This window comes from Acomys russatus, chromosome 29, assembly GCF_903995435.1.
Source record: "Acomys russatus chromosome 29, mAcoRus1.1, whole genome shotgun sequence".
Lineage (NCBI taxonomy): Eukaryota > Metazoa > Chordata > Mammalia > Rodentia > Muridae > Acomys > Acomys russatus.
Window position 1 is genome coordinate 15,004,355 of NC_067165.1, and position 22,387 is coordinate 15,026,741.

Genomic DNA, 22,387 nt, shown 5'->3' on the forward strand with positions numbered 1-22,387 from the left:
TCCCGGATATCCATCAAACACCACTCCTAAAGCTGGGTTGGCACCCCGCCCCATGGTGTATATTCATTCTTTCAGCCCCTCGGTCACTTCCACTGCTGAGAACTGGCTTCCGAGCCTTTCTCATGCCCCCTTGCAGATTCTTTCCCAGGCGCCGGAAGTAGGCCTTGTAAGCTTCCACTGAAGACATACGATCTTCCAGGTTCTTGGCAGGTAAAGTTGCTGAGGCACATAGCTTCAAGATAGAGCAATTACCAGACTGATGATTCTAGGCCTCTCAGCTGTTACTACTTTAATATAAAAATGTTCTGATAAATCTTTTAATACATGTATATTCATCTCATGGTTGTTTCTCTAGAAAACTGATTTAACACAAACACCCACACACATTCAATATTTAACTAATATTGTCTAAGGTTGATACTCTCACATTTGTAACTAACTTCCCAGTAATTTTTCACTACACTCTTGGCAATAACTATTTTCAGAAATCACTATGGCTGCTATGAGCCAACATTAACACATCTCTCAAAGTTTTTATATTAACAAGATGACTGCTGAAGTCATCCATCATTTCTCATTAGTTTGTACTACAAATGGCTCTAACAACTTGAAAGAAAAACAGCAGCCATTACTCCCTTGCTCCCTTGTCAGCAGTTCTTAGGCACAGTGCCAGTGTACTCTACGGCACTTTTCTAGAGGGAAACACCACTCGGACTTGCACAGCTCAACAAAACTCTCCTACCCTTTACTTTGCAGCAAAAGGAAAGGTCCCAACTCAAGCCTACTCTACAGCACTCCTCACAGATAAATCGGCTGTGCCTTAAGATGGCCAACTATCAGATTAGGTATCCTAAAGACTTGGACCATGAGGAAGCGTTCCTATTCCCTGGGTATTACTAGTGTTACCTATTTGCAAACTGCTTCACTTAGATCCTGAACGCGGGGGAAAATTACTGAATTATGACAAAAGCAGACAGATACTATTATTTAAGACCTTTATTAACAGGTGCTTGCAGTTTGTTGACTTTTTTTTTTTTTTTTTGAAAAAATCAAGTTGTAAACTTTTATTACAAATTAAAAATGAAGTTCTTAAAAATCTCAACTTGACCAGATATGAAACAATTTAAAAACCAGTAGAGGTGTATTGAGAAAAACCAGGCCTTTTTTTTTTTCCTTAAAAAACACGTTTGTCATTACCAAAAAGAGACATCTTTAGGTAAAAATAATAAAAACCCCATGCTGCATAGATAATGCAGATAGTTCTAGTGTATCTGGTCAACGGGCAAAAAGCAAGCACTTCAGGTCTTCAGCTCCAATCTTTGTTCATTTCTTATTGCTGGAATTTCATATTCATTTCTTCTTGTTGGATGACCAAACTGCAAAGAAAAGATTCTTATTTACCATCCTCCCAAATCTTCAGATAGTGGACCACACTTGTAGGGGCTCATCAGTCATCTCTAACCGTTTCATTTGCTTTAGCCCAAGGATGACTTATTTACAGCAGACGTGGACTCTGGATGCGTGTGGTTCATCTTTTGCTACCCAGTGTATACAGAAGGGGAGAAAACGTCAAACCCAGGGCCAGAGCTAAGTCTTCACCAAAAGGAAACATAAACGTGAGCTAGGCAGGGCAGATCTGTCATTTCTAGCCTGGTTTCAAATTCTGAGATCTGGTAGCTTCTGCCTCAGTGCTGAGGTTAAAGGTGGGCAATACTACACTGGGCAAGGCTACTTTACAAACGTTGAAAATTTACAACACTGTCTTCAGAGCACAAGGAGCAAGACTTTGCTTTCTGTTAAATCTCAAAGTTGATTCAGAAATGCAGGCAGCTCGCAGTCAAAAGGTACAAGGTAAAGACTGACCTAAGCAGGGACATTTGTCTAGCTTGCATCAGAGTGGACACCATCATAATAAAATGGCTTGTCTGTCTTTATGACTGAGTTTCTTTTGCACTGAGCACAGTAGTGGAGGCCAGAGGGTGCCTACTTACCCGGATGATGGTAGAGATGGTAAGCCGGCATTTACTCGGCCCCGCCCTGCTCAGCCTCGGGAGCGGACGAATTCTCAGCTGGTGGATCGGCTGCTTTTGTCTCTTTGCCATCTTGTGGTTTAGGGTTCTCTGGGCGTCTACGCCGGTAATTGAAGTTGCGGCGATACCGACGTTGAGGTGGCTGCTGACCTTGGGTCTCATCTCCTTGGTTTTCCTTGTCCTCTTCAGTGCCGTCCTCTCTAGGCTGTCTTTGGCGAGGAGGGCCCCTGAAATGAACACTATATAAACTCAGGAACAGGAACAGCTTTTCTCCTTGGCATTTGGCTGCACTGACCATTTTCTTTAAGTGGTTTTTCAGATAGCTTAGCAAAAATGTAAGTTACTCTCAAAAGCCAAGTGCATGAGAAGTTTGTTCTGTTTCATTCATATAAACCAAGGCCAGTTAAGCCAAGTCTGTTGCTCAAAGCATGTTGGTACAAGCACTCAAAGGTATCTTTTGGCTCTATATATTTTCTTGCCAACAATAATTCTATTGTATTTTTTGGGGGGTGGGTGGGAGGTTTTCTCTCTGTAATAGAGTCCTGGCTGTCCTGGACTCTTGTTGTAGAAGAGAAACCCTATCTTGACCCCTCCTCCTGCCCCCAAAATATGAGAAATGGGTTTTAAAAAGCACAAAAGAGCAGGGCATAGTGGCACAAGCCTGTAGTCCCAGCGCTTGGGGGAGGCAGGCGGATCATTGTGAGTTCAAGACCAGTCTGGTCTACAAAGTGAGTCCAGGACAGCCAAGGCTACACAGAGAAACCCTGTCTTGAAAAACAAAAAAGCAAACAATATCCTGTTGTTGACACCTATAGACTAATGTAGAGACTGGTATGAGAGTATGCTTCATATTTACGCTGTGGTAATGGGTGTAATAATAAAACACCAACAAATGGACAGGAAGAATTCAGTATCATACAACCAGGGGTGGTTGACATAGTCTAGTGGTTAAGTTTTCACAGTCCCCACAACTACCTGTTCTTAACCAGTTCCAGGAGACCTGGCCTCTGACAACCAAGCATGTGTGGGGCACACATGCAAGCAAAACATTCAAATAAAATAAATCTAAAACACAGTACAAGGCTGGGCATGGTGGTATATGCCTTTAATTCCAGGCTCAGGAGGCAGAGGCAGATGCCTCTGTGAGTTCGAGCCCTGTCTGGTGTATAAAGCAAGTTCTGGACAGCCAGAGTTACATAGAGGAAGCCCTGTCTAAAAGAAAACATACCCCCCCCCAATAATAAATAAATAAAATCAAACCATCACAGGGTAATTAATAAGCTCACAGACACTGACCATGTTAGCTGCTATGATATATGCCTTTTATCCTAGTTACTGAGAAGGCCAGGGAAAGGTAGTAGAGACTGGCAGCCCAGGCAACTCAGCTATTAAAAACAAGGAATTCCCCAAGTTTATGGACAGGTGGATTGAACTAGAAATGATCATAATGAGTGAGTTAACCCAGAAGCAGAAAGAGTCAGATGGTTTATACTTGTATCTGGACACTAACCCAAAGGGCATGTCCCATGAAAGTCTTTGTTTACCAGGAAAGTGGGACAGAGGGGAAGACTTCCTATTGGGACTCTAGGTGAGAAAAGCAAGGGAGAATAGAAGGATCTAGAGAAGGTCATAGAAACCTACAAGTAAAACATTATGATGGGTAGATCTGGGCCCAGGGGTCCTACTCAAAACTATGGTACCAGCCAAGGGCAATATGTGCAGTAAACTTCAAACCCCTACCCAGATCTAGCCAATGGACAGGACATTCTCCACCTGCACTCAGAGGAAGGATAGCAGGGTACCAAGAAGAGACTTGATACCCTATGCACATATAGAGGGGGAGGAGGTCCCCCTCAGTCACAGTCCTAGGGAAGGGGAGTAAGGGGAAAATGGAAGGGAGGCAGGAATGGGAGGATGCAAGGGATGGGTTAAAAATTTAGATGTAATATGAATAAATTAACAAAACATTAAAAAAAAAGAAAAACAAAAACAAACAAACAAACAAAAAACCAAACGAACAAAAAAGCCAGGGGAAGGAGCTGCAACAGCTCAGATGGTTAAGTGCTCACCACCAAATGTGTTTAGATCACCAGTGTGACATAATAAAGAAACTTGGATGGTGCTGCCTACACACCAGCACCAGGGACAGAAACCAAGGGCTCCCTGGCCAGCCAGTCTAGCTCAACCAACGAGCTCCAGATCCAGTTCAAAAACTGGATGACAAAGACAGCCAGTGTTGACATACACACAATACGCCATACTCACAAGTTGGGAAGGAAAAAAAAAGTCACGATACTCACTGGTGAGTGCTTGTCAGACAAGTGGTGATAGGATTCAATTCCAAACTCCAGATTCTAGGGTGGGATGAGAAACTGGCTACTAAGGCAGAGTCTCCAAATGTATGGAGGACGTGCTGGATTTTTAAACCTTCAACCACAAATGAAACTATCTCATTGCAATATGCTATCACCAACACTGCCTGAAGGTCCAGTAGAGATGGTGTTCATGAAGCGTTTCCTCAATTACTCCAGTAGTCACTTCACCTAAAACACCCAGGTCACAGGCTCTCTATACTATGTAGACAGGTTCTTCGTGGGCTCGGGTTGACTCGTGTACGCTGTGACAGGCAGTGGACACCTCCCAGCGCTTGCAAGATCACCTTTCCCTTTCTTCTAAGTGTTATGCTTTAGATACTGCCATTTGGACAGACTTTTTTCTTTCTAGATAAGGTTCCTCTGTGTAGCCTTCCTTGGCTGTCCTGGACTGCTTTGTAGACCAGGCTCACAGTGATCCACCTGCCTCTGTCTCCATGAGTGCTGGGATTACAGGCATGTACCACCACGCCCGGCTCAGTTGAATTACACTTACTTTTTCAAGGATGGGAACTTTTCTTTTAAAATAATGAAAAAACAAAACCAAAACATACCCCCGCCCCCAAAACAGATCTCAACTACACAATTTTAAACAAGTTGTTTTAGAAAGCAGTGTCAAGCCGGGCGTGGTGGTGCATGCCTTTCATCTCAGCACTTGGATTGCTGTGAGTTCAAGGACAGCCAAGGCGACACAGAGAGACCCTGTCTCGAGGGGAAAAAAAAAAAAAGCAGACACACACACACACACACACAAACAAAACCCAAAGCAGTGCCAAAGACTGCAAAGAATACTTTGGCAAAGATTACTCACTTTAGGGTCACACTCAGTGAAAGAGAATGTTAAGCCTTAACCCACAAAAGACCAAGCAGCACACCACTGGAAAGCCTAACATCTGGCTGAAGGACACAAACAGTTTATGATGGACCATACCTGCGGAATCGTGGTCTGTAACCCCGATACATATTCTGTCTCACTGGTCTACCTTGCTCTCCTGCACCCTGGTTGTCAGCACCCTGAAAAAGACAGCAGAAATTAAAGTCTATTTCATTAATAACAAAATCCCAATCTGGCAAATTCAAACTTTTTTTTTGGTTTGTTTTTTGAGACAGCTTCTCTTATAGTCCTGGCTGTCCTCCAACTCACAGAAACCCACCTGCTGGGATTAAAGGCATGTGCCACCATGACCGGCTGCAAATTCAAACTTTTGTTTGAGACAGGAACTCCCTCCCTACATCAAATTCAAGACTGCTACTTGCCCCTGCCTCCAGAGTGCAGGGGTTAAAGGCACGTACCACCACTGCCCCAAGTCAAACTCTTTGAGTGCAAGAAATGTTGTAGTTAGGGTCACATCATAAATAAGCCCAGTGTTACTTCACAGTTGAAAGTGCACTCTGTTGGTAACAGGCTGATTTAGGAGAAAATTTCCAGGAGATATTGAGATACAATCTTTCAGGACTAGAAAGATGACTCAGAGGTTAAGAGTATTGGCTGTTTGTCCACGTCCTGAGTTCAATTCCCAGCAACCACATGGTAGCTCACAACCATCTATAATGTGATCTGATGCCCTCTTCTGGCCTGCAGGCATACATGCAGATAGAGTGCTTATTTATATACACAATTAAGTAAATCTAAAAAACAAACAAACAAACAAACAAAAAAAAAACCCCCAAAAGCTAAATAATCTTTTGCAAAAGCTGTTATAGGAATGGAGGGCAGCCTCTCACTCACCATCTACCTAGGATACTCAGGGCCCTAGGTTTGACTTCCAAGACAACACAAAAATGCTGTTTTGGCACTTACCTCCATCACTTCTCCTTGCACAGGCGGGTTGGAATACTGTGGTCGACGCCCATAGGGTCTCCGCATGTAGTAAGGTGGGAACCTTCGCCTACGATAGGGCCGGCGCTGTTGGGCCTGGCCTTCAGGAGCGCTTTCCGATCCCTCATTCTTTTCCCCACTCTCACTATTCTGGTAGTTTTGCTGGTAATTGCGTGGAGGACCCCTACGACGTGGATAGCGTCTATAATGGTTACGGTCTGCTGCGTATTTACTGCCTTGAACTGGAACTCCACCAGGGCCTGTAACATTTGCTGCCTCCGCACCCTACAAAAGTCATTATTTATTGACAATAACAAAGGAAATCCAGATATTCAATAAATTTCACACAAGCTGGGGCGGGGAAAACAAAAAGAAACAAACAAAACACACACAACAACAACCCAAGAAAAAACAAAACGGAGGGGTCGTCTGCACGGGCAATGGGTGCATAAGAATGACTAAATCATCAGCTCATCACTGTTCTCAAGAGATGCTCTCTAACTGCAGCCAGGGCATTAGGCTTGATGCACCTGTGTTCGTGTGGTCACCAGAACACATCATCCATCCAGTTAGAGCCGCCAACCTAAGGGATGAGCTCTCCATATGATTTCCATACCGAAGTCAAAGCTTTACACAAAAAGCATCCTCACCTTTTCTCCTTCAACAACATCAAACTCCACAGTCTCTCCATCTCCTACACTGCGCAGGTACTTCCTGGGGTTATTCTTCTTTATGGCAGTCTAGTAACATCATTCCAAAAATAGATTAACAGAGGAGAAGAATGTGCTTTTTCATTTAAAACGTACCAGCGTCACCCATCATTTAGCTTGGATATACACTTAATATTTGCTTTACGTAAGACCAAACTGTCAATAATTTAAGAAAGCAGGGACAATTGTTACCCCCAATCTCAACAGAAAGACTCCAATCTTACAAAGCCCAGCACTTTACCACTATTTACAAAACTAAAATAATTTAATACTCAAGACAGACACCACAATGTGTAAGATGCTTTTTGGAAAAGCATCACATATAAACTTGGAACAAAATAAGGCCTCTATCTATCCCCCAAAGACTGCACGTAGCAGAAGCTAGCACAGTCAGCTGAGAGGACAGGCGAGCTTAGTTTTACACGCTTCAACACTGACCAGGACCAACTATTGTCCCTTTACCGTATCAAACTCAATTACAAATGTCAACCAAATCCCTTCCAGCCTGCCCGTACACTTCCATGGAAATGCATTTCAGGTGTGTCTACACCACTCTTTGTATTTCTAGAATATATATATATATATATACACATGGGACTGTTGGTTATTAACTAATTACCTTCCTAGGAACCAGTTAAGTCTTAATTATATATAGGGCTTAAACACCAAGTGTCCAAGGTCACAACGTCATTAAGTGGCAGGGGGACTTTTCTAAACCTAGGTCTTGGGACTCCAAATCCCACGCTCAACCACATCACAGCAGGGTGCATTGCAGGATCACTCATGCATTTCTATTCCAGAGGAGGCAGGACGACCAACAAAATGTGAGGCCAATTCAAGCTCCAGTACTTGATACACCACAACCTGAGCAGCCCAGCCAAGTCCCAAGAACAACTCCATGTTGAAGCCACGTGTAAAATAAATACAAAAGCATATGGTGACACTTTGTGTGAGAATTAAAACTGGGTGAGTAATTGATGTCGTCTGTCATCTGAACTCCTGTATAGTTTCATAGCTTTTGTATGTAGGTAACTCTCAAATTATTTGCAGTCATAGGAGATAGCAGAAGCATGCATTAAAATCCCCAAACACATTAATATTTATCTTTAGCCCCTTCCAATCTTTCATGGTTGCCAGTGGCAGTAAGAGTAGTAAGCCTCATTTACCTGTTTTCAACATGTAACAGAAACAGGTTAACCGGGTTAACAACCTCTCCTAAGGAGAATGCTGCCACCCAATTTCTTAGCTATCTGAATAGTGGTGAGCACAGAAACAGATCCTAGGCCTTCTGATCTCTGATGAGTTAAAAAAAAAAAAAAAAAAAAAAAAGTGGTTGAAAATTCTTAAAATAATAAGTGGACACAACAGTCCCAGTTAAAAGCTGATCAGTGTCCAGTTATTCTTCTAGTCAGTTTGTACTTTCTGTTTTCTCCTCCAAAAACAATTTCCTGACCAATCACAACTGTGTTGTGATGTTTAATTACTAGTGAGGATTTCAGTTTCCAGCCAACTCTAAAAGGTGAAAACAGAACACACCACTATTCTAAAAATGCTTTAGGATGAAAGACCTGCCCTACCCTGCACAATGCTAGCTTCCTATTTTCTTGAGGCAACTATTTTGTGGCTCTGTTCCATAAAGATTTGTCCTTACCAAAGGCAGACCTGAGAATGTCTTGCCAGTGTTTCTGTGTATTTATAGTAACATTATTCAAGTTTAGACTTGTAGTGGTTATCTGTCTGAAACTAGGTATGAAAACTGAGTGCCATCTATTGAACAGATTCAATATTTTAAAGTCTTAATTAATGAAATCCTAATCAAAACACCTTTTAAAATTAAGTGCATTCTCCAGAGCAATGCTTCATGAGTGCCATCTATTGAACAGATTCAATATTTTAAAGTCTTAATTAATGAAATCCTAATCAAAACACCTTTTAAAATTAAGTGCATTCTCCAGAGCAATGCTTCACCCTACACTCTAGTCACGGTATCACCTCTTCAGCTGCAGGAACTAAGTTCCTTGGACTTAACCTCTAGCAAAGAACCACAGCTGAGAGCACATCACCCATTTCTTATCACAGGCTTAGCCAATAGTGCGGAGCTCTACAAGAGCACTCACCTGGTGTACAAATACGTCTTCCTTGGTGTCATTCCTGCAAGACACAAACAAGATTAGCAAGTGAAAAACATGAAAGCACATTTCACTGCCCAAGATAAATGGATGCCCCAATTTCCCCAGAGATGCCCTAGCTGCCTAGGATTAAGCAGAATATCACCTGTCTTTTAACGTTTGAGTGTGGGCAGGGCAACAACATTAGGAACCTTAGAGAAATGAATTTTCACATTTTCAGTGATATTAGCTCTACCCTCTTCACTATCAGCAGGGGTGGGGGTGGCGGGGGAAGGGGAGAGACAGTGAAAGCACAAGCTACATGAACTGTTTTAAAGACTGAAGGGCTAGAAACAGTGATAAACCCACTCAGTACCTGTAAGAAGGTAACAAACATGTCTAAGGCAGTGTTAACAAAATGAGCCATAATTCAAAGTATAGAAGTGACAAGCAGCATGCACCACTCCCACTCCTTACCCTATTAAACATTAACAACAGCCTGGCACATGCCTTTATCTATAGACCAGTATTACTAACAGTAGTCATTCTCACTTCCTCCTCACCATTTCTAACCTCCAAACTCCAAGGTAACACACACACACACCCCTCCAGAAAACACAGATTAGCAAACTGTGCACACCTCACTTGTGCCTAACTGTTTCTAATAGCACACATCCCTCCTTCCATGTCCCTTCAGACATCAACAATCCTTAACAGCAAGTGAAATCGCCAACATATAGGTATGGAGCAAAGCTTTATTTTTTGATAGTCTCAAGCCCAGCCTGATCTTGAGTTTCTGAGTTGTGCCTCAGCTTCCAGTGTTGAGTGGATTAGCTACAGGGATTTACCAGGAAACTAGACAAAGTCCTTCATTAGAAGAATATAGTGTGATAAAATTGCTGCATAAAATGCAGTGGTTGATTGTAAGGACATCTAAATAAGCAGAGCCCAGCAAGTTAGTTCAAAGTTCAACAGAGAGGAAGTGGCCAAGTCTTAAGACTAAAGGACCGCCTAATGAGGTTATTTAGGCTATCTTTCTTGGGACAACAAAGGAGGAAACTGGGACAATTGGAACTGAAAGTGAGAATTCATTAGGAACCTAAAGAACCACTTGGAGAAATTTTTTTCACCTTTAGTGATCCATTCCCCTCTCTTCACTATTAGTAAGCCAGAGAATGGCTCAGTATTAGTTCAAAATACGGACATTTTAGCATTTAATAACCGAAGATGCCGTTGGTATACTGTTAAGAAGCAAAGTAAGCACCAAAGAATTCATTCAAAAGGACTTCAATTTTGAACAGAAAAATAACAGCTCCATTATCACAACATAACTGATTTGCTGGAACAGAACAATTTGCAAATCTCATTGTTGGTTTCATTTAAAAATAAATAATAAAAAATTTTTTTGAGACAGGGTTTCTCTGTGCAGCCTTAACTGTCCTGGAATTTGCGCTATAGACCAAGCTGGCCTCAATCTGTGACTTCCAAAACAGCCAGGACTTAACACTATCTCAAACATGCGCCCCCTCACCCCGTATCATAGTAGTTTTACACTAAGCAAACTCAGTATGTGAACCTTAAACTTATTTTTGCTTATTTAATTAAGTTTGCTGTCTAAGGCCTTTAATTCCAGCACTCAGGAGGCAATTGTTTATATATGTTTAGATATAGTCTCAATATGTAGACCAGAGCCAGGCTCAGGCACACACCTGTAACCCCAGCACTCTGGGAGTTGGAGGCAGGCGAACTGCTATGAGTTCAGTTCAAGGCCAGCCTGGTCTACAAAGCAAGTTCATGACAGTCAAGGCAACCCTATCTTTAAAAAGTGTCCAGCATTGTGATATATGTCTTTAATTCCAGCACCTGGGAGGCAGAGGTAGGTGATCGCTGTGAGTTTGAGGCCAACCCGTCTACAAAGCAGTTCATAACAGGCAAGGCTACACGAAGAAACCCTATCACAGAAAATCAAAAAACAAAACCAAAGAGCTGGGTGTGGTGGCCCACTCCTTTAATCCCAGCACTTGGGAGGCAGAGGCAGGTGGATCTCTGAGTTCAAGGTCAGCCTGGTCTACAAAACAAACTCATGACAATCAAGGCTACAGAGAGAAAACCCTGTCTTAAAAACTCATGTGAAGTGGATCCCTCCCACACAAGGATAACTTCTCCAAGTTGTCCCCTGACCTCCAAATGTTTTCACCCCCCCCAATAAATAAATGAAATATAATAACGAATGAGCTTGGTATGATGGTATAAACCTTTAACCCCATCACTTGGGAGGCAGATCTCTGAATCTGAGGTCAGCTAAGACTACAGAGTGAGTTTGAGGACAGCCAGAGCTACACAGAGGGGGCCTGTCTTAAAAACAAAAACTAAAAAAAAACCCCAAAACAAAAACCAAAAAACAACAACAACCACAAAAACAAACAAACAAAAAAAAAAAAACACAAACAAAAAATAAACAAAAACAACAACAACCACAACAACAAAACAAAACCAAGAGTATCCATTAAATTCAGCGTTCACAGAGGGTATTTTCTATTCACAATAAAGTTATGTACAACTTACTACTGGGTTATATAAACTGTTATGTATCTAGTTAGGACAGCTTTTAAAAATAGGATAATGCTGGCAGTCAGACAGCATTTCCTAAGAACATTATTATTTTGTGGATGCACAGAGATATGGAAACCCAACCACAAACACAGCAGCTAGTAGCAGTGACTAGATCAGCCTATTAGTAGAAGGATATCCAAGTATATGCAGATATCAGGGAAGAAGACTGACAGTTCCTAAAATACATTTTCATCCAAGCTAAATAGCATCCGTTTGAACACACTAAATCAGTGTAGTAACAACTTAATAAAATGACTGAGGGGCCAGGCATGGTGGCACATGCTTTCAATCTCAGCACTCCTGAGGCAGACGTAGGTGGACTGCTTTGAGTTTGAGGCCAGCCTGGTCTACAAAGTGAGTCTAGGACAGCCAAGGCTATACAGAGAAATCCTGTCTCGAAAAATCAATAAATAAGTAATAAAAGACCCCGGGAAAGAAAACACTATAGGAGCTGCAGAGATGGCTCAGTAGCTAAGAACACTTGCTCTTACCAGAACCAGATTTGGATCCCAACACCTGCCACTCCAGCTCCAGGAGATTCAACGTCCTTATGGGCTGTGGGGACCAGGCAAACATGTGGTGCAAATATACACAGCAGCCTATATTACTGAAGACTAACTTGTAAACATTATACTAGGTGTTTCAAATATGCCATTTAACCCTCACAATTCTGTCAAAGGAGTATCATGGTCCCTACCACCCTTTCAAAGCAGGGAACTGAAATATAACATGGTCATTTGTTCACAAGATTGACTTCTGACTTCATGGGGGCTCTGGTCTTTACTGCATTGTATTTTCAAAAATATCCTTACATTTTACCTTAAAATAATTTTCAAAAACCTTTTAATTAACGTTGTTTGTTTGTCTGCTAGCCATGCAAATGCCAGGTGTGTACAGGTACCTAGCTGAGGAGGCCAAGAGTTACAAGGTGCTAGGAAGTGCTCTTATGTACAGCCCACATCTTACCTTCAGAGGCAGATTAAAACATGTCTCTTCCAATTGCAGGATGACTAGTAGTAACAAGAACCCCACATGCTTTCCAGATGTAGGTCAAGGAGGACAAACACAGCTTCCCCATTTCATTCCTACACAGCAATATACTAAGTGTTTATTAAACCTCTAAATCATATATTGGATACCTATCATTCAAATGCTAGCTCTCTAAAATTACTATTTTTATTCAATCTACGCAGACCAACTTCTTAAAGTTAAAAGCAACCTTAACAGGAACAAAAGAAATCATCCATCATGGTGCTGGGGATTGACAAAATATTTATGAAGTACTTTCTTACTAACACACATTAGTGCCTTAAGTAAGATATACCATAAGTTTATTCACAACGAAACGTTCTACATTCTGTTAAAACTACTAACATCAATTTCCAAGCCCTGAAGCTTGCCCTAAAATCACAAATCCCACTCAACTTATTTGTTCTCTAGGCACACATATTTCTCAGGCATGACTACAGATGCTCCCAAGGGTTTAGCCCTTACCTCCAACTACAGTCTCAGTGTCAGGAAACAAGAGGGTTAATATACTCCCTGCTTCTTCTGGGGCATTTTAGGAACAAATGATTTTACTTGGCAGAAAGGGAAAGAACCACAACAGGATGAGGATTCTGTTCTAACTTAGTGACTGCGGGACTAGCTTACTTCCACCTTCTCTCTCTCTCTCTCTTTGGTTTTTTCAAGACAGGGCTTGTCCAACGTTGGCTGTCCTGGACTCCCTTTGTAGACCAGGCTGTCCTCAAACTTTGCCTGCCTTTGCCTCCCAGAGTGCTGGGATTACAAGTGTGATACCAAGCCTGGCTGACTTCCATCATCTTAAAATGGGTGGTGCAAGCCTCGGGAGGCAGAGGCAGGCAGACTGATGTGAGTTCAAGGCCACCCTGGTCTACAAATGGTCCTGATCCAGGACAGCCAAGGCTAACAAAAAACAAAAAGATGGGTGGTCAGTAACAGTAGCTCACAGCTGGGTAGTGGTGGTGTATGTCTTTAGTCCTACCACTCAGGGAGAGAGGCTGGTGGGTCTTTTGAGTTTGGTCTCAAGGGTCCCAGCATTCAACCTCTGGCATGTCCCTTCCTTAAAACACTCACTGTCAAGGAGTCCTCAGGCCTTCTTGTGCAAACCAATTTTAATATACACATTAAGACATTTCTGAGATGGAAACAACTAGGGTGACTTTCAAAGCCCAACAGAGGGGCAGGAGAGTTGGCTTAGCGGTTAAAAGCACTGACTGCTCTTCCAGGTCATGAATTCAATTCCCAGCAACCATATGGTGGCTCACAACCATCTATAATGTGATCCTGTAGGGGTAAAAGCAGGCAGAGCACTGTATATTTAATAAATAAATATATATCTATTAAAAAAAAAAAAAAAAAGCCCAAGAGATTTGTCCAAACCTTTCCAGTCTACAAAAAGGTTCATTTTTTAACCAGGAACACTGTATTAAAGTACTTCAAGTTGCCAGGCGGCAGTAGCGCATACCTTTAATCCCAGCACTTGGGAAGCAGAGGCAGGCAGAGCTTTGTGAGTTCGAGGCCAGCCTAGTCTACAAAGTGAGTCCAGGACAGGCAAGGCTATACACAGAGAAACCCTGCCTGGAAAACCAAAAGTACTTCAGGCATGGCAGTATTACAATATAGACTCAGCAAGCCAGGTGTGGTGGCTCATGCTTTTAATCCCAGCTCTCCGGATCTCTGAGTTAGAGGCTAGCCTGGTCTACAAAGCAAGTGTTCCACGATAGCCAGGGCTATACAGAGAAGCCACTGTGGCAATCCCATTCTCACCCCTCCCCCAACACTCAAAAATTCCTCAGCTATTTTTTCTTGGAATATAAAAATGTAGGCTTTTGGTCTTTCCTTCTTGCCCTCCCACAAGGCCAAGAGAGACTCTAGGAATACCACCATTGCATGATTCTTTTGACTAAACCCAGCAACCAGAGCTTCATTTTTCACTCAGTGAGGCTCAAGCAACAATCACTGGGCAAAACCCTGCGATTTTCTTGCTGATCCCTGTCTTTTTTTTGGTAATGCTTTGGTGTTTTGCAGGGTGTCATATCCTCTGGAACTGGAGTCACAGACAGCTGTGAACTGCCATGTGGGTGCTGGGAATTGAACTTGGGTCCTCTCGAAGAGCAGTCAGTGCTCTTAACCACTGAGCCATCTCTCTAGCTCCTTTCTTGCTGTTCTTGATGAGCTAGACCCCAACCTCTACTTTCCCCCTTTGCATCTGAAGCACCTTCAAAGGGGTTGGTCTTCATGGCTATGCCCAAGTAGGCTTTCTTGTATCACTGAATGAGCCACATCTGGTCCTGTTGGGGACTATAGAGTATGGAGATCAAGACACCTGCCCATCCTGCCAGATCAAAACCTCACCTAAGTCGTAAAAAGCACACCCCAAACCTCCCCCACCTACCAAGCCAGGTGTGGTGGCACACACCTTTGATCCCAGAGGCAGCAGGCAGATCCCTGAGTTACAGGACAGCGAGGACTAGACAGAGAAACCCTGTCTCTTGAAAAGCCTGACCAATCAACCAAGATGATACCAGGTGGAGTCACCTCAGTAACTCTCCTTAAAAGACCCGTTTTCTAGCCAGGCCCTGGCATACATGCCTGTAATCCCAGCAGATCAGTTCAAGGCCAGCTTGGTCTACAAAGAATCCAGGACAGCCAGGACTATTAAGAGAAACCCTGTCTTGAAAATACAAACAAGGGCTGCAGAGATGGCTCCGTGTTTAAGAGCACTAGCTGCTCTTCCAGAGGTCCTGAGTTCAATTCCCAGCAACCACATGGTGGCTCACAACCATCTATAATGAGATCTGATGCCCTCTTCTGGTGAGCACGTGTACATGCAAGCAGAGCACTGTGTATGTAATAAATAAACAAATCTTTAAAAACAAACAAACCCACCACAAACATCCATTTTCTTTTTTTGTTTGTTTTTGAAACAGGTTTCTCTGTGTAGCCTTGGCTGTCCTGAACTCCCTTTGTAGACCATGCTGGCCTTGAACTCACAGCGATCTGCCTGCTGGGATTAAAGGCGCACACCATCGCTGCCTGGTTCAGACCCATTTTCTTATTAACCCAATAACCAACAAAAAGACCTAGGAGGTCCAGCATTTTTTTCTTTAATCCTCAACTGCACCTCAATCTCAGTATAGGGTAGTAAGCAAATTCTTTAGTTTGCAAAGCCAAGCCAACTTACATACTAAACTAGAATCTGTGGCTGCTCTGGACTTTAGGAAATACTGTAAAAGGTAACCAACCGGTCATCCTGAGGAATAGAGTCAAAAACAAAAACTAGTGTAGATCACATGAAGTCTTTAAATAGCTAATAGTCACCCTATAAGAAATAATCTGTAACTATGTGGACAACCTCCAAACAGAAAGGGGCTAGGGTCCATTTTTCAGGGATTTCATATAACACAGCAACTGTTGAACAAATAGTCCAGAATAGTTAAGTTCAAATCCTGCCTCTAATACTTCCTGTTTTTATGGGACAAATCACTCAGACCTATGTGTTTCTGAGGAATAGCACCAAAGTCTCAAAGACTCTTATGTTAAGTCAATTAGATAGATCACTGGGAGTACGGGGGAGGGTTGAGACAGGGTTTCTCTGTGTAGCCTTGGTTGGCCTGTACTTGCTTTGTAGACCAGGCTGGCCCCAAACTCACAGCTATCTGTCTCTCGATTGCTGGGATTAAAGGCATGAGCCACCTGGGGCTGGAGAGATGGCTCAGTGGTTAAGAGCACTGACTGCTCTTGCAGAGGTCCTGAGTTCAATTCCCAGCACCACATGGTGGCTCACAACCATCTATAATGTGATCGGATGCATACTGTATACATAATAAATAAACTTAAAAAAAAAAAAAAAAAAAAAGGCATGAGCCACCACTCCCAGCTTAGATAGATCATCTTAACCACCTAACCACAGACCCTAATAAATGCCAGTCACATCATTGTTACTGCAGCCACTAGTTATAGACACAGACCCAGGGGAAGGACCTCCAAAGGAAGACTAACCCTGGCAGCAGCAAACTCTAAATAAGGTCATAAAGCTAAGCTCTTCAGAGCAGGAGTTAAAAAGAAAGGCCTAGGGGCTGGAGAGATGGCTCAGAGGTTAAGAGCCCTGTCTGTTCTTCCAAAGAGAAACCCTGTCTTGAAAATACAAACAAGGGCTGGAGAGATGGCTCCATGGTTTAAAAGCACTGGCTGCTCTTCCAGAGGTCCTGAGTTCAATTCCCGTCAACCACATGCTAGCTCACAACCATCTATAATGAGATCTGATGCCCTCTTCTGGGGTGTACATGCAGGCAGAACACTGTATAAATAATACATAAATTTAAAACAAAACAAAAAGCACAAAACAGCAACAAAAGGGCCTATGTACGTGGGCCAGGCAGATGGCTTGGCTGGAGAAAAAGCACTTGCTGTAAAACCCAACAACAGAGTCTGGCCAGGCAGTGGTGTCGCACGCCTTTAATCACAGCACTGGGGAGGCGGAGGCAGGGGGATCTCTTGTGAGGCCAACTTCATCCACAAAGCAAGTGCAGGATAGCCAAGGCTACGGAGAAGCCGGGTCTCACACAGTCTGACTCCCTAGAACCCATGTGAAGTTCAGATGCAGCCCGTCTTCTGTCCTGCATACAAGTGCTTGTGGCGCAGGCAAGCCCTCACACAAACATGCATGTAAACTTAAGTAACAGACTGTGATTGAAAGAAAAGAAACAGATAAAAAAAGAATGATGTCCCATGTAAAGGGAACACCTCTGTAATTTTAAATTCTAACACTGAGCCACAACCCCACCCCCTAACTATTGCCACACATTCCACTGAGGAAATGTTCTTGATGCATGCTTATCTCCTAACAAGCAGTTTCAGGAGTATGGGCCACTTTCTACATCTAATAAACTGGAATAGTAATGTGGGGGAAGGATGCAAACAACTAAGTTACATGCTTTTCAAAGGGATAAAACAAATAATTTTCTCTGAATCCCTAGATTATAATGTCTCTAACAAACTAAAAGCTCTATGGGGCTGGGCAGTGGAGAGGCATGCCCTTAATCCCAGCATTTGGCAGGCAGAAGCAGGTAGATCTCTGAGTTTGAGGCCTACAGAGGTTTGAGTTTACAGAGTGAGTTCCAGGACAGCCAGAGCTGTTACACACACACAAAAAAAAAAAAAAAAAAAAAAAAAAAAAACTCTATCAAACAACAACAACAAGCTCTATGGTTTCTATTTTACTTGTGTTTTTGAGACAGGGTCTCTGGAGCCTTAACCACTTCACTCTTCTGTCTGATTGCTGGGATTAGAGGTGTGTACCTCCACCCAGGCATTATTTATTTAATTTCTTCCAGAGGGGGAGGCCTGATATGTAATCCAGGCTGTTCTTAAACTCACACAAATAGTAGAGCAGAGCATGACTGCTGATCTCCTGCCTCCTGGGATTACATGCACTTATCACTATGCTCTTTTATGCAGTGCTACAGGTCAACCCTAGGGCTTTAGGCACACTAGACAAACACTCTGTACCAGTGGAGTTACATGCCCAAGCCCTTTATTTGAAAATTCTACAATAAAAACAGCATTTAAAAAACAAAAAGCCTTAGGACAAAGAATTCTGACCAAGATGTAGTAATTTAGGCTGCAACAAGCACCTCCTTAAAGGCAGAAAAAGAAAATGTCTCAAGAATCTAGAATCCAGAATTCACAGTGCACTCCAAATAGCTATCTTCCATTTGACAGGGCTGACCACCTCTGCAGTGAAGTGTGTCCAGCATTTGGTTTTCTATCCTTTTCTTAACTAGGACACACGTTTGTTCATTCACGGGAACCAGACTTTACAGTGTATCTCATTAAAAAAGAACAGCACTAATATAATAGTGGGCTGAGAAACAAAGCACACGTAGCCAGTTAAATCAGTAATTGAGGTTAAGATAGTCTAACAAGGAATCATCAAAAGCCAATTACATTTAACTTGCCCAGAAGGATGACCAACTAAGCTGATACTAAGGACACAGGACGCTGCCAAATGACTGTAATATACACACACAGTGCACAACATAACACAACTGCAGTACACTCATCTCGGATAAAAACTGCTTCAAAAAACGCTGTAAGCCTAGGCAAATGCTAAAATTTATTAAATGCATACAAAATGACAATTTACCCAACTGGAAAAGCTGCCAAGGAGGGAGAGCTAGCTACAATGAGCCTAGGCTTAAAACTGTCCATTGGAAGGTAGGGCACACTGTTCCAGCATCACCTGGGACTGTTAGGATGGAAATCTCAACCAAAGCACGAACAATGATCAGTTTAAAAGTCACAGGAAACCAACCACACACAAGCAGCAAAGCATTGCATTTTCTTTGCTCACTAGTAACCCACTGAACAAAACAGAAAATGTAGCACTGGTCAGGAAAGCAAACAGCCTATGACAGTAGAAATCCTAGTCTGGAAAAACAAAATGTTTCCCTCTAATTGCAACTGTAGAGCACAGATCATTAAGTGATTGTAATCGCTTTTGCTTAAGTGTTTCCACAACAGTGTGTGGTTCATCAATGAACGTTTTGTTTTTTGTTTTTAATCATTCGGTTACACTTAAAAGCCTAACTGCCCATTTGGTAGTAGTGTCCACTTCAGAAGCACTCTGTGTCACTCTTAAGCGTTCTTTTTCACCATCTACTTATTTAACGCCTTCTAAGCAAGTATGTAAGAGAGAAAATGCTGAAATGGCGCCAAGTCTCACAGCTGTACGGCCAGGATTGCTGCTGGCACTCGCGGTGCTCTACACCCATGCAACTGCACTAGCCTTGGCAGCCATCTTGAACAAGATGCCGGGCTCACAAGGGAGCCCACAGTGCACTGCCTGCGCGCTTACCACCTCGGGCTACAAACCATTCTATGGATCTATGAAGATGTAGTTTCCAACTCTAAGCCAAATACAATCAAGGTTAAGTTCTCAAGGACTTAAGGCCACTCCAATAAGCTACAGCTAAAGCTTAACAAAAATTGATTTGATCAGCATGATTCCCTAACAAGGAAGTAGGAGAAATAAAAATTGAGGAAGAACCATTTCCTTTCAAAGATTTTACTTGCAGTTTGGACAAATAAGAGTCTTCTTTGGCTATAGGAGATCTATAGAAAATGTGCTAAGGGGCTAAATGGACCGCATATTTGAGTGGTCTAAACAAAGGCAACAAAACCTTACAGTACAGATAACATCTCAGGCACTTGACATGTCAAATCACGCCCCCCCCCCAGAGGTTAATAAGGTGAAAAAAAAAATCACCTGTATGTTAATTAGTGGGTCATATTCCCACATAGCAATTTCAACCAAGCAGAAAAGGATGTCAAGGTTAAAAACGTGCTTAGCCTGGAGTTGCCTCAGTTTGATGCAAGGTAACTGTTCAGGCATGGCTCGCGCGCAGCGCCTGCCTTGACCTGCTTGCTTTGTGCCAGAGCTTTAAGGCTAGTCCAAGATTGGTATTTAACGGCAAAACAAAGCAAGTAGCAGGGCCCACGGATCCGGTCAGCCAAGGAAGAAACAGCAAGGTTCTAACCTCCCTCCCGCCTTCCCTCCTTGTCAGGCCCGTGGAGGCACTGGCCCCAGAGATTGCCCATGCAGGAGGCGGACCCGGCATCTCTCACCTGTTGATGAAACCGTATCCGTTCCTTACATTGAACCATTTTACTGTTCCCAAAACCTTCGTTGCTGGAAAACAAAGCACAACAACGTCCAATCACCAGCTGGCCCTGGAAGTCGGTCCAGGATCCGGCCGCAGGCCCCGGCCGCCGCCCTCGCCGCACACGTGGGTGCGCCCGGGTTGCGCGGGTCCGAGGTGGGTGTGCGCCCGGGCGGCGAGCACGTGAGGGCCGGGAAAGCAGCCCGCGCCGCTCCGGCTGCGTAGGCGGCGGGGCGGGGACCCCCCCGAGCACGAGGGCCCCGGTGGGCGGGTGGGCGCGGGGGAGGGGCGGCAGCGGCGGGAGCCCGGCGTGCGCGCGCCGCGGGCCTCGGGGCAGGCGGGGGGGGAGGGGCGGCCGCGCAGTCGGTGGCTCGGGCCGCGTCGCCTAACGGTCCGGCCCCGCGGCCCCACCCCCGGTCCCCTTCTGGCGCTCACCGATGACCTTCTTGTCCCCGCCGGCGGGCGCCGCCGATGTGAGGCCGCCCGGGCCGCCACTACCCGCGCCGCTGCCCGTGGAGCCGGGCTTGGTGTCGGCGGCGCTGAGGGCGGCGGCGGGGGCGGCGGGCGGCTGCTGGGTCTCGGCCTCGCTGCTCATGGTTGCGGTGGTGGTGACTGGGGCCGGCGGCGACGGCTGCGGCTCCTCCCGGGTGTGATGGTGACTAGGCCGGCGGCGGCGGTGGGGCTCTCAGGGCTCTCTGGGGTCCGCTCTCCGCTCCCGCTACCGATCGAACTAGCGAGAATGGCGGGACGGGCGGGATAAGCCCCGCGATGGACCCGCCCTCGTCCTCTCTCATTAGCCGGTGTCGCGGTCAATCTCACCACCTGACCCGCCGCCCAGCGCCTATTGGCTCACGCTCCGCGGCTCCTGCACTCTCATTGGTCCCTATGGCGACTAATTCGGCCGACCCACAGCCGCTCCTGCCTCCGCCGCCATAGAGACCGGAACTAGAATGAGCTCCTCTGCCGTGAACACCATAGAGTACCGGGACGACGCGCAGAGGGAACGTTCCCGCACGGGGCAGCGCTCGTCGCGCACGTGGGCCACGGCGGCCGGGCCTACCTACCCCGGCCTTTTAGAAGGGGCTCCCTCCGTCGGCTGGGTGAGCGCCTTCGGCCTCCTTAATGGCTCGGTCTTTTGGCGGTCCAGTCACCTTGGAGGGACCACGCAGGCGCCCGGGCTGCCACGATTCAATGTGTTCAGGGCGGGGGTGATAGTTTTGGCCCGGGCGGACGAGGAATGTGTTTCATATTGGCCACAAATCAGATTTAATTTCGTCTCACATTTATCGTATAAGTTAGACTTTTCTTTCCCCGCTAAACAGCACTGTAGACAAGGATTGTTATCCATGCTTTTATACACTCTAAAATACAGGCTGCCTTCTGTGCCTTCATTCATTCTTTATAGTAGGCACCAGCTATTGACTGGGGATTGAAATGGTTTGCCAGTCAGTTTCTGCTTTCTGACAGAGGCAGCAATTTAAAACACCCAACACTTCATACTTGGGTGAGCACAGCGTTTGGGGAATGGAAGTAGGAATAGTTGAGTGCTGACATTTCAGGCAAAGGTGGGCTTGTGCAGAGGCCTGGAAAAGGTAGGGCCTCGAGGAATATGCAAATAAAAGAACTGAGTTAGTAGTAGAAGGAACCAGAGGCTTTAGAGGTGGACAGGGTCTACTGGCATTTAATGTGAGAGATTCATCCTGAGGTCCCCAGTGAGAGGGGAGCTTCAGAGCTGTAAGGAGCGAGTAGCATCTTAGAAAGAAGGAAAAGGCTGCTGCTTGGGGAATGGGCTGCAGAGAGAAGGGACTGAAGTAGAGGAAAGAATTACCAGGACCCGAGATGGCTCAGTGTGTAAACCAAACCCGAAGACCCGAGTTCTTTCCCTGAGCTCCACATGGTGGAAAGAGAAAGCTGCTTCCTGCAGATTGTAGTTTAACGCTCAGTGGCATACTTCACCCACCTCCCAGTAAATAAATAAATGTAATAGAAATTACAAAAAGCTAGTGCAGTAACTCTTAACACCACCCCCCACCCACCTACCCACCCAA

The 22,387-nt window shown here is 44.5% G+C and overlaps 1 protein-coding gene across 2 annotated transcripts; it reads right to left on the reverse strand.

The window, feature by feature from the left end:
* Positions 1-981: 981 nt before the first annotated feature.
* Ybx1 (Y-box binding protein 1) lies at positions 982-21,089 on the reverse strand. Of its 2 annotated transcripts, XM_051171034.1 has the most exons (8): positions 20,775-21,087; positions 20,305-20,368; positions 9,049-9,082; positions 6,872-6,961; positions 6,204-6,506; positions 5,334-5,416; positions 1,992-2,257; positions 982-1,376 (listed from the first exon to the last, which is right to left on the reverse strand). In XM_051171034.1, exons 1-7 carry the CDS (start codon positions 20,932-20,934, stop codon positions 2,023-2,025), a joined length of 969 nt encoding a protein of 322 aa, XP_051026991.1. In that variant the 5' UTR covers positions 20,935-21,087; the 3' UTR covers positions 982-1,376; positions 1,992-2,022. The 2 variants fall into 2 exon arrangements, with proteins under 2 accessions (XP_051026991.1, XP_051026992.1); XM_051171035.1 differs by lacking the exons at positions 982-1,376; positions 1,992-2,257 and adding an exon at positions 4,316-4,384 and having other exon boundaries at positions 20,775-21,089.
* Between the last annotated feature and the right edge of the window lie 1,298 nt (positions 21,090-22,387).